At 43.1% G+C, this 13,077-nt stretch overlaps 1 protein-coding gene across 1 annotated transcript; it reads right to left on the bottom strand.

Annotated features, from left to right (window-relative positions):
* Positions 1-7,411: 7,411 nt before the first annotated feature.
* LOC147629122 (UDP-glycosyltransferase 86A2-like) lies at positions 7,412-8,232 on the bottom strand. The gene is made up of 2 exons (XM_086812862.1): positions 8,114-8,232; positions 7,412-8,028 (listed from the first exon to the last, which is right to left on the bottom strand). Exons 1-2 carry the CDS (start codon positions 8,169-8,171, stop codon positions 7,412-7,414), a joined length of 675 nt encoding a protein of 224 aa, XP_086668988.1. The 5' UTR covers positions 8,172-8,232.
* Positions 8,233-13,077: the final 4,845 nt, after the last annotated feature.

The following is a 13,077-nucleotide window of genomic DNA, read 5'->3' as shown; positions in this document are numbered from 1 at the left end:
TAGAGGAGCCTGGAGGACTCACTTCGAATAAGAGTCACCATCAACCATCTAATTTGGTTTACAGTCAGATGTGTGTCAAGTGGGGATGATTTTGGCCAGTTGGATGTCAGAAGGTGTCAGTTGTCGACTATAGGTGGAAGATCAAAGGTGTTAGAGGTCATTACTAGCTTGGGAAGACAACTGGAGGAGTCAAGTGGGTCAGATTGGGAGGTTTAGAGTGTGTTGAGGTGTCAGATTGAGTCAATCTAGAGGGCTGAGGACAACATCCCTTTGAGCTGGGATGTTGGTGTCCCCCAGTTCTGATCCCATTGTGTTTTCTTCTTGTGTGCCTATTGGTGGTGGTATAGAGGCCATCACCCACACAACCTCACAACATATTTGTGCGATCCACATTTGATCCTAACCATTAGTTACATCCAATAGTGGGTCAACATAGATTACATTTTAAAAAATGATAAATTTTTTGCTATAGGTTTTGTATCTTTTAACATTCTTTAAAAAAACCTAGCATACCGATATAAGCATCGGTATTAGTGCTTATCCTAGGGCTTATACCATGGCTTATACCAGCACTGGGAATTTTAATTTTTTTGAGAAACATTGGTGTAACATCGTCATCAAAATTGGTGCACCATCCATCATCAAAATTTTCCCTATTCATCATCACATCTCTTCTCAATCCTATGCCTTGATCATCTCCTCCTTTCATTTCCTTTCTTTCTTCCTTCATACGTGGCTTAATTCATACATAGAGGATCCACCATAGCTTAATGCATCCTCTGCTATCTCCATCCTCATCCTCTCCTTCATGCATATTCCTTCCTTCCTTCATTGCCTCTTTCTTATCTACTTTTCTTTGCTATGTACACTTCCCCTTTTTTGATCCTGAAGGTCTATTCAAGAAGCTTACAAATAAAGGGCTCCTATTTTTTACTTAATATATATGCTCTAAATCATGGTTAATCAAATAAGTCATCACTTTAGGATTAAGATTAGTAACACTAACCTTGTTTTTCTCTATGTAGGCTCATGCTTCTCCTCTTTGTGTGGTGTAAGGATTTTTCTATTTTTAATATTTTTTATTCGAAAACATCCTTTAAAATGCTTACTTGTAGGTTTTTCTACACTACAACTCCTTCATCTTAGCATGGAAGAGGAAATACCTTTTTTCCCTCCTAAACATTTATGCAAGGAATTTTCTTAGTGTTCAATGTGTGCTGTTTTTGAATATCTCCATTTCTCTTAGAGAGCTTTCAAATGCTATATGTATGCATAAATAGAGCATAAATAGCTCTATTTATGCATGAATACAACATGCATAGCTCTATTTATGTAGAAATAGAGCATGCATAGCTCTAAATTTGCATAGAAAGAGCTATGTAAGCTCTATTTATGCCCTATCTATGCTCTAATGAGCATAGATACAACTATGCATGCTCTATTGATGCCTTATATATGCTTTAATGAGCATACATAGAGCTATGCATGCACTATGTATGCTCATTAGAGCATACATAGAGCATGCATAGTTCTATATATGCTCCAATGAGTGAACATAGAGTACATAGTGCATGCATGGATCTATGTATGCTTATTAAAACATACATAGTGCATGCATAGTTGTATCTATGCTCATTAGAGCATAGATAGGGAATAAATAGAGCATACATAGTGCACGCATAGTTCTATGTATGCTCTAATGAGTGAACATAGAGTTCTATATATGAATCGTTTATACACACATAGAGCATACATAGTTCTATGTATGCATATATAAAGGTACACATGCATATTTATGACCTATCTATGCTCTAATGAGCATACATAGAGCATGCGTAGTCCTATATATGCTCTAATGAGAAAACATAGAGCTATGCATGCTCCATTTATGTAATAATACATAGAGCATGTATAACATCATTTATGCATACAAAGGGCCTATATATGCTCTTTTTATACATGCTTAGAGCATGCATGATCCATTTAATATGCATACATAGAGCTACATATGCTCTTTTTATGCATGTATAAAGTTGTGTATTCTCTTTTAAACTACATAGCTCTAAGTATGGATAGAGCTATATATGCTCTTTTTATGCATGTATAGAGTTGTGTATGCTCTTTTAAACTACATAGCTCTAAGTATGCTCTTTTTGTGCATGGATAGAGCTAGTATGCTCTTCTTATTGGTTGCATACATAGATCTATGCATGCATAAAGACATGTGTGCTCTTCAATCACTTATACTCTGACCAATCCTTAAGCCATGGTTACTATGGCTAGCCCTTCAGTATATCGACTCGAGGTGGACCTTCAACCATGCCGACTCTCATCTCCCTTTGGTGGGTTGATCCCCAGGGTGATAGTGACTCCTAGGGCGGGGCTGGATTGTAGGATCCAATATGCCCACTAAAAACCCTCTTAATGTGCCCACTCCATAACCTTTTATCCTTGCTAGCCCGCATGTGACCCTACAAGTCGGCTCTTCATGCTCTTTCCGCTCCACAACATTCTATCCTTGCTATCCCACATGTTTCCCTACATGGAGGCTTTTCATGTTTCCCTTCATGCATGGTGGCTCTTTCCACCACCTACGATCTTCCATCACTAATCAAGTGGTGGCTCTTGCTCTTTTGGTGGTGGCAGCCAAGTGCTCCTCTAGCTCGCCAGTGCATGCCATTTCACTGGAGGGTGTAATAGCACAAATTCCCAAGTACAACAAGTGTTGTCGGATGACGGGAGAATCATTGAGGATGACAAGGGTGGACCAATTTAAGCATGTGGATCGCATGAGAGTTGTGGCATCTCATAGGCAATCTCATATTTTTGAGGCAGTAAAGCTAGGCTTAACAAAGCCTCCACATTACTTGACAAAGGATTTGAAGAAACTGAAAAAAGGATCATCGGGATGACCCAAATAGATTTGCAAAACAACATCGAGCCGCTCCAGTCCAGCAAGAGTGAAGAGGTGCATCACATCTTGAGTCTAGCAGGAGAAAGCTTGTTTATAAGCCATCATGCTTTGTAAGTATTTCATGTTTTGTAAACTTTAGTGTTAACTTTTTAAATTAAGATTTAACTTTGTACATAATTACTTATGTGTACCTTTCATACTTACTTTTGAGATGAATATTTAACTTTGTACATAATTACTTATGTGTACATTTCAGATGTGCATCCTTCTCTTACTAAAGATACTTTAGAGAGACCATTGATGCAGAGGCCTCCCTCTTTAGCCTACTGAATCTTTGCATTCACATGATTGGATTGCAAGATGTTCGCATGTAAGAAAACCAGGTGTAGTTTACTTTGCATTGATGAAATTTAAAAATAACTATAAATTTTAGAGTTGAAGGTTTAGAAATTGTAAGAATTTGAGTGGTTTTATTTATGAATACGTCAGAATTTGTTAGAAATAAATCTGATATTTAGAGATGTTTTTTTTAAACCATTGGGAGGTGATTTTTTTTTCACACTTCCAAAAAGAGTGTCAGTGAAAGGACTAGCAGGAAAAGAGAAAGATAAAATGGAATAGAAAAACTTCACCACATATGGCTCTTTCAACATAATTGCTTTTTCTACCAACGCCTCGTACGCATAGTTATTACAGCACCCATCTTGTGTCTTTGTGCTACCCAGGCAGCTGGCTTTAGCAGATCCGTGATTGTCCAACCCATTGTGGTAATATTAATATCATCTATTGAACTTGCTGTTATGCACCATAAGTTGTCCACCAGAGGATAAAATTAGTAAGTGGGATGGTACTACCCCCATGTGCCCCTTATGCAAGATGCAAAATCCCTAAATCTATCTGAGCTTTTAACAAGGAGTGTCTAATAATGAAGGCTTACACAATGTAGGGTTTTCGGGTATCTCTAGTAGAGAAGGCTTATAAAGTTTAGGGTTTTTGGGTATAGTTGGAAATTGCAATCCTTTATAGCGCCACGTGCGGCTTTAACCTTACAGAGTTAGTAGGACTTTGTAATAACTGCCAAAAGGCTTCAGTGCACCTAGAGTGTTTGTTCCCTTTCACAGTTGGAGAAGTGGTGCTTATAATTTTTTAAACCCATTTTTTTTCAAACAAGTTTGTGCCCAATCGCTCATTATTTTGCTATTGTGGTGTAGTTTTTGTAGGTGTAATTTAATTATTGTATGCTATACACAATACTGCTCACATTTATAATCTTAACTATAAGAACATTAAAGGATGAGTATAACAATTATTACTCTTAATATTGAAGACATCCCATAATTACTGATCTCTTTTACCTCCACGTATATCTGACAATTTGGGCGAAGAGGGCAATGTTCACATAACCTGGTTTGTAGTGTAATTTTCCCAGCTGAAATCCAGAAATCCCAGTTGAAAGCATCATGTTATAATTGGATTTAGAGAAAGCATTATATGACAGGATTCATTGGTCTTTTGTAGCAAGAGTGATGGAAAAACTAGGTTTTGGGACAAAAATGGCAACCTGCATTCATACTCTTGCTTGGGGAGGCTACTCTAAGGTGTTGTTAAATGGAGGAGTGGTAGGTGGGTTTGAGATTAATAGATCAGTCAGACAAGGTTGTCCTCTAGCCCCTCTTTTATTTGCTATTGCTTCTCATCCTCTAGTAATTTCCCTAGAATTAGCCTTCAGAGATGGGAATATTATTGGGCTAAAGCTTAAGCATACTGAATAACTAGTTATACAATGTTTTGCTGATGACTCCTTACTGTTTTTAAGGGCTGCAAAAAATAATGTGAGATTGGCTTTAGAGATAGTGTAGGAGTTTGCCAGTGCCTCTGGCTTTAAATGCAACATTCTGAACTCCAGAATTATCAGCCTGACTGAGGATAATGACTTTGATATGCAAAGGTGGGGTTGTGAGGTGGTACAAAAGGGCCAAATTGTTAGACTACTCGGAGTCCCCTTTGGAGTTGGGGTAAGCAATAAACAACTAGTAGTGTGGGCAATAAATAGGTTCTTGGAGAAATTAAAAAAAATGGGAGGACATGAGAGTTGCTTTCCACAACAGGGTTAATATCTGCAATACAGTGCTGAATGCTTATTTTATGTTCCTTTGCCCTGTGTTGGATATTGGTAAGTGTCATTGGAAGAAAATTATAGGACTTGTTAGAGACTTCCTATGAAGGAATGGCAATGGAACTAAAAAATTCTCTGCTTGGGTAGCATGGGACAAACTGAATTCCTTAAGGAGAAGGGGGCATTGGTATTATTCATCTGCCTACTCATTGCATTGCAAGAACTGCTCTGATGCTTCCTAGATGTTTATCTCAGAACACTACTTGGGCACTAATGATGAGGAAACTAGTTGAGCTCTCTGATGTGATGGCTAAAGATAAATGGGTGGACTTAAATTGGAAGGATAAACTCTTCTCATTTTCTATTCTTAAGGTTACCAGTTTAGTAGTTTGGAAAATGTTATGCAAAAGTTGGAAAGACTGCTTAGGTCTCATCACTTGGGATGGGGGTGGCAGAGTGATTGGCAACTCTATGTTTAGTTTGGGTATTTGGTGGATACATAAATTTAACCCCCCTTTGGCTTTACTTGACGTATCTGCTGCAAAGAAACTCAATAATAAAGGCCTTAGGTACTTGGATGACTGTTGGGATTGGGATGTGGTAGGGTGGAAGGATGTGGACCGTATAATTTTGGAATATCATTTATCTGGAAGAAGGGAGAGTGATTTGATAGCCCAGATACTAGATTTGACTCAAAGAGAGCTGTGCTCTACTGCTACTGATGTTTCAGTCTGGATTAAAGATTGGGCTTGGCTTAATGGTATCAAGCTAAAGGATGGTAAAACCAGAGAACTATTATTACTCACTAATGAGAAAAGGGGATGCGAATGTGACGTATTGCAATAAAATTTGGAAAGTCAATTGGGGTCCCTCTAGTTGGAAAAGGAGGTGGAAACTCCTTTGGGATAGCCAGATTCCTAAGAAATTTCAAGTCTTTATGTGGAAGGTATGTATGTGGGCAATGGCTATCGGCTCAAAACTTCAAAAGAGAAATATCTCTAGTGGTATTTGCCCCAAGTGCAGGTCATCACTTGAAGATAGTAAACATGTGTTTTTGGACTGCCCATCGATCAAAGGAACTTGGTCCAAGTTGTCTTAATGGATAGAGATTAGCTTGGGTATTCAAACATTCTGGGGGGATTGGATTTTGGGTAAATGGTCATTTAGTGAATGCACATACTGGTTTGCTTTTTAATATCATTAGAGCTTGTATTCTTTGGGAAATTTGGTCTAACAGGAATGCCATTGTTTTTATGAAGGTTGTATGTATTGTCTTGCAAGAGTCGGACTTGATGCATAAGTGTGTATGTATGTGCTAGTCTGTATGCAATGTGAATAAGATAAGATGCACTAAGTTGGATGTGCTAATACAGAATCTGCACAGGAATATCATCTAAGTCCTACCCATGGTTTGGTGAAGCTTCAAACTTACTAGGAGTAAGTTCTTAATGCTGATTTGTATGCTGCAAGTGAGGTGTTGGGAAGGGAAGAAGAGACCCTCTAAATTTGGACCAAGAGGTGGTACCGTAAAGTAAAGCAGGATGATCATACTTTTGTTGCCTTTTTAGAAAACCATATGGGAACTAGACCCAATGTTAAGATTTAGTCTAAGAAAGGGGGAATGTGGTAAAAACAATCCCCTCGTGGATGCACTATAGAAGCAATGATGGAGGCCAGCATCCTACTAGGGTATCAGATATCTTGGGAGTAGTCTTCCTTTTTGATGGAGGAAGAGAGATGGGATTTTTTTGTGTAAAATTCTAAATGAAGACAAAAACGATTTGTAAAGATCAATAGTGTAAATCTAACTTGGTTATTTTGACAGTTTCTAAGTTAATATATATATATAATTATTATTGATAAAAAGCTTGTTTACAGCCACTATAAATAAATGGCCAGCCACTATAAATAAATGGCACGTAATAAGACAGCCACTACAATACATAAATTATTATATGTATATAATTATTATTGATTAAAAAAAAGCTTGTTTACAGCCACTATAAATAAATGGCACGTAATAAGAAAGCCACTAGAATACAGTTATATGCGGTCCACGTTACTCTTGATATTGGAGGGACGCCTTCAGAGATCTCTTTTGAGTGCTCTTTGCTGTGCCCGAGCAGTCATGTCCATTGCAAACTTTTGGAGGTTGTCTCGTGCCGCCGTTGCAGCAGCGGTTCTGAGGATTTCTTTCAACTTAGAAGCCCTCAGCCTGGCTCCCTTCCCTTCATCGCCATGCATCAACGCTTTCACTGCCTTCTCGACAGCCACCCTGTCCACTCTACTGAACCGACTTCGGCCCAGCGCGATCCCAACCTTCCACTCCTCAGCGACAAAGCGCATATTTGTGCTTTGATCGGCGACTTTGGGCCACCCGATCATGGGCACTCCCATGTACAAGCTCTCCATGACAGAGTTCCAGCCGCAGTGTGTAAGGAAGCCGCCCACAGAAGGGTGCTGGAGGGCAGCATCTGAGGTGCCCACGGGACGATCAAGCCTCGGTTTAAAGCTTCCGGCGAGAGAAGAGCATGTGTTCTCGTTTCATCTGCGGACAAGCTACGCATGACCCAGAGGAAGGGTTGCTGGCTAGCCTCCACACCTTTGGCCAGCTCCTTGATTTCTGAAGGAGTCCAAGATCCAGTGGTGCCGAAGGCAATGTAAAGAACGCTGGATGGAGCTTGGGTGTCCAGCCATTCCAAACATGGATCCGTCCGTGGTTGCTCGCCGATGGAGGTGGAAGAGAAGAGCAGAGGGCCGATGGGATAGACTGGAAGCTTAGCGCGAAGAGCATTGATAGCATCTGGCTCTAAATCGAATGCAGTATGGATGAGGACTCGCTCGGCCTTGTCGACTATCTCATGAACCTTCCGGTACAGTTCGTGGAGTACGTGAGAACCGGCGTCTTTCACTAGGATTCCCTCTACGAACTCTGACGGTCGCGTGGGCGGAAGCCCGGGGATGCACGAGATCATGGTATCGTTGCCGTCTTCTGATCCTGCGACGGAATTAAGGAATACTCTTACACATGGCAAAATTACAAAACAAAACAGCGGATCGGATGAAGGGTATTGAGTCATTACCGTCGTTTTCGTAGGGGATGAATCCTTGAGACTCCAGCAGGGGCATATGGTAGATCATGGAGACGGCGGTAGCGGAGAAGGGCCAGAAGTCCACGCGGGGGACGCCGTTACGCTGCGCAACGGCTTGACGTTGTCTGAGATGAAACACGTGTAGGGATGCTGCTGCAGCAGCTCGTCCACGTGGGCCTCCAGCAGGTCGATGGAGGTAGCCACGTCGGGAAAGAATGGGGGATCGTAGGAGGGGTCGGCGGGCAAGCCATCGCGTGCTCCGAGGAGGCGTAGATTATCCCCCGCCGCAGGAGATAACGAGCTGGCGAGGGTCCGGTGGAGGTGCGGGTGGTAGCGGGCCGGAGTGAGGAATGTGGAGCGGAAGCCCATGGAGGCCAGAGCTTGCGCCAGGTGGAATAGGGGCACGATGTGGCCCATCGCAGGTAAGGGGAAGATAAGAGCGTGGGCAACTCCAGTTAATTCCTAATGCACATTGAAAAATTCATTTTGAATTTCTGTTTCACGAGAATTTATCTTAGATTTTAGGAAAAATTTTGTATCCAAAAATATCTCAATTTTGTATTACCTCTCTGTAGAATATTTTCTCTCTCTAGGCCAAAATCAATGGAAAAGAATGTTTTCTTCTATTCAAAATTAGGGGATGATTACAGAGACTGAAGGGAAGGTTCTTACACCTTTACATCTCAAAAGCTACGGGAGAGGAATCTTAGAAAACTTTTCAAGCATCATGTGGGGGGGACCTACCTCCACATGCCTATAAAGTTTGGTCACCATAGGAGCATGTTTGGATTAGTAATTAGTGTGGATTTCTCAAGTCCCTAAGTGGTTGTGACGCCAACAAAAATCCCGCTCTTCCCCATGCCATCACACCCAAACATGCTCTGATAGAGACCAAACTTTGGGAGCATATGGGGGGGACCCAACCCCACATACTCGCAAAGTTTGGTCACCATAGGAGCATGTTTGGATTAGCAATTAGCACCCCCCGGGGATTTCTCATGTCTCTTAGTGCTTGAGAGGCCATGGAAAATCCGACTATTCCCCATGCCATCGTACCCAAACATTCTCTGATGGTGATTAAACGTTGTGGACATATGGGGGGGACCCATACCCACATGCTCGTAAAGTTTGGTGACCATCTGAGCATGTCTGGATTAGCAAATAGCACCCAGTGCAGATATTTCATGTCTCTTAGTGCTTGAGAGGCCATGGAAAATCTCACTATTCTCCATGCCATCCTACCCAAACATGCTCCGATGCTGACCAAACTTTGTGACCATTTGGGGAGCCACATGCTCGCAAAGTCTCATCACCACCCATAGAATCATGTTCGGATTAGCAATTAGCAACCTCTAAGGATTTCTTATGTCTATTAGCACTTGAGAGGCCTTGGAAAATCCAACTCTTCTCCTTGCCATCGCACCCAAAAATGCTCCGATAGTGACCAAACATTGCGAGCATGTGAGGGACCCACCCCACATACTCAAAAAGTTTGGTTACCATCAGAGCATGTTTGGATTAGCAAATAGCGCCTAGTGCGGATTTTTCAAGTCTCTTAGTGCTTGAGAGGCCATGGAAAATCCCACTATTCCCCTTGCCATCGTGCCCAAACATGCTTCGATGTTGACCAAAATTTGCGACCATTTGGGGGGGTCCCACCCCCACATACTCGCAAAGCGTCGTCACCATAAGCATGTTGGGAGATTAGCAATTAGCACCCCGTGGGGGTTTTTCATGTCTCTTAGTGCTTGAGAGACCATGGAAAATCCCGCTCTTCCCATGCCTTTCCACCCAAACATGCTCGGATGGTGACCAAACATTGCGAAGAGGTGGGGGGGGGACCCACCCCACATGCTCACAAAGTGTAGTCAACATCCGAGCATGTTTGGATTTACAATTAGCACCTAGTGTGGATTTTTGGAGTCTCTTAGTGCTTGAGAGGCGATGAGAAATCTCGCTCTTCCCTATGCATCGTACCTAAAAAACATGCTCCAATGCTGAGACCAAAATTTTCAAGCATGGGTGGGGGACCCCCCCAACATGCTTGCAAAGTTTGGTCCGCATCGGAGTATTTTTACATTTACAATTAGCGTCCAGTGTGGATTTTTCAAGTCTTTTAATGCTTGAGAGGGCATGTAAAATCTCACTCTTCCCCATGCCATCGTACCCAAACATGCTCCAATGGGTGACCAAACTTTCAGAGCATGTGGTGGGGTCTCACCCCCACATGCTCACAAAGTTTGGTTAGCCAAAGGAGCATGTTTGGATTAGCAATTAACAACAGTGTGGATTTTTCAAGTCCCTTAGTGCTTGAGAGGCTATGGAAAATCCTGCTCTTGCCCATGCCATCGTACCCAAACATGCTCCGATGGTGACCAAACTTTACGAGCATGTGGGAGAGGCCCACCCCCAAACTTTGCGAGCATGTGGGGGGATCCACCCCCAGAGATGCTCACAAAGCGTGGTCACCATCATAGCCTATTTGGATTAGCGATTAATGCCCACTGTGGATTTTTCAAGTCTCTTGAAAGGCCATGGAAAATCCCGCTCTTCCCCATGCCATTGCACCCAAACATACTCCGATAGTGATGAAACTTTGCGACCATGTGGGGGGTACCCATCTCTACATGCTCGCAAAGTTTGGTTACCATCGGAGCATGTTTGGAGTCGCAATTAACGCCAAGTGAGGGTTTTTTAAGTCTCTTCATGCTTGAGAGGCCATGAAAAATCACGCTCTTCTGTAGGCCATCATACCCAAACATGCTCCGATGGTGACCAAACTTTGTGAACATGTGGGGGGGACCCACCCCCACATACGCGCAAAGTTTGGTCACCATCGGAGAATGTTTGGATTAGTAATTAGCACCCCATGCGGAGTCTTCATGTCTCTTAGTGTTTGAGAGGCCATGGAAAATCCTCCTCTTCTCCATGCCATCGTACACAAACATGCTCCAATGGTGACTAAACTTTGCGAGCATGTGGGGGGGGTTCACCCCCCACATTCTGGCAAAGTTTGGTCACCACCATAGGAGCATGTTTGGTATGGAAATTAGCACCTATTACGGATTTTTCATGTCTATTAGTGCTTGAGAGGCCCTGCAAAATCCTGCTCTTCTTGATGCCATTGCACCCAAACATGCTCTGATGGTGACCAAACATTGCGAGTATGTGGGGGAGACCCACCCCCACATGCTCGCAACATTTGGTCACCAAAGGTGCATATTTTGATTAGCAATTAGCACCCCGTGGGGGTTTTTCATGTCTCTTAGTGCTTGATAGGCCATGGAGAATCCCGCTCTTCCCCATGCCTTTGCACCCAAACGTGATCCGATGGTGACCAAACATTGCAAGCATGTGGGGGGGACCATCGCACGTGCTCATAAAGTTTGGTCACCATCCGAGTATGTTTGGATTCGCAATTAGCACCTAGTGTAAATTTTTGGAGTTCCTTAGTGCTTGAGAGGTGATGAGAAATCTCGCTCTTTCCCATGCACATCGTACCTAAACATGCTTCAATGCTAACCAAACTTTGCGAGCATGTGGGGGGGACCCGCCCCCACAGTTTGGTCTAGATTGGAGCATGTTTAGATTTGCAATTAGCGCCCATGTGGATTTTTTAGGTCTCTCAGTGCTTGAGAGGGCATGTAAAATCTCGCTCTTCCCCATGCCATCGTACCCAAACATGCTCCAATGGTGACCAAACTTTGTGAGCATGTGGGGGAGGTCTCACCCCCACATGATCGCAAAGATTGGTCACCATAGAAGCATGTGTGGATTAGCAATTAGCACCCCGCGGGGAATTTTCATGTCTCTTAGTGCTTGAGAGGCCATGGAAAATCTCACTCTTCCCCATGGCATCGCACCCAAATATGCTCCGATGGTTACGAAGCTTTGCAAGCATGTGGGGGAGACCCACTCCCATGTGCTCGCAAAGTTTGGTCACCAACGGAGCATGTTTGGATTAGCAATTAGCACCCCGTGTGGGTTTTTCAAGTCTCTTCATGCTTGAGAGGCCATGTAAAATCTCTCTCTTCCCCATGCCATCGCACCCAAACATGCTCCGATGGTGACAAAACTATACGACCATGTGGGAGGGACCCACCTCCCCATGCTCATAAAGTTTGTTCACCATTGGAGCATGTTTGGAATCGCAAAATTAACGCCCAATGCAAATTTGTCAAGTCTCTTAGTGCTTGAGAGGCCATGGAAAATCACACTCTTCCCCATGCCATCATACCCAAACATGCTCTGATGGTGCCCAAACTTTGCGAACATGTAGGGGACCCACTCCCACATTCTTGCAAAGTTTGGTTAGTATCCAAGCATTTTTGGATTAGCAATTAACACCAGTGCAGATTTTTCAAGTCTCTTAGTGCTTGAGAGGCTATGGGAAATCCCGCTCTTGCTGCCCATGCCATCGTACCCAAACTTGCTTCGATGGTGATGACCAAACTTTTCGAGCATGTAGAGGAGGCCCACCCCTATGTGTTCGCAATGTTTGTTCACCACCATCGGAGCATGATGGGATTAGCAATTAGCACCCCATGTGGGTTTTTCAAGTCACTTAGTGCTTGAGAGGCCACGGAAAACCCCGCTCTTGCCCATGCCATTACACCCAAACATGCTCCGATGGTGACCGAACTTTGCGAGCATGTGGAGGGACCCATCCCCAGATGCTCACAAATCATGGTCACCATCATAGCCTATTTGGATTAGCAATTAACGCCCACTGTGGATTTTTCAAGTCTCTTGGTGCTTGAAAGGCCATGGAAAATCCCCCTCTTCCCCATGTAATAGCACCTAAACATGCTCCGATGGTGAGACGAAACTTTGAGACCACGTGGGGGATACCCAACTCCACATGCTCGCAAGTTTTGTTACCATCGGAGCATGTTTGGAGTTGCACTTAATGCCCAGTGTGGATTTTTCAAGTCTCTTTGTGCTTGAGAGCCATG

This window comes from Cibotium barometz, chromosome 18 (genome assembly GCF_041138505.1).
Source record: "Cibotium barometz isolate CiBa-2024 chromosome 18, ASM4113850v1, whole genome shotgun sequence".
Taxonomy (NCBI): domain Eukaryota; kingdom Viridiplantae; phylum Streptophyta; class Polypodiopsida; order Cyatheales; family Cibotiaceae; genus Cibotium; species Cibotium barometz.
Note: the sequence above shows the minus strand (reverse complement) of the source record. Positions and strands in the feature narration are given on the sequence as shown.

What these genes read in the sequence shown, in the direction of transcription:
- LOC147629122 (XM_086812862.1), bottom strand. Translation starts at nt 8,171, where the DNA reads ATGATCTACCATATGCCCCTGCTGGAGTCTCAAGGATTCATCCCCTAC. An exon ending in CATCCCCTACGAAAACGACG is followed by an intron (nt 8,029 to 8,113) that starts GTAATGACTCAA and finishes ATTCCGTCGCAG; the next exon opens with GATCAGAAGACGGCAACGAT.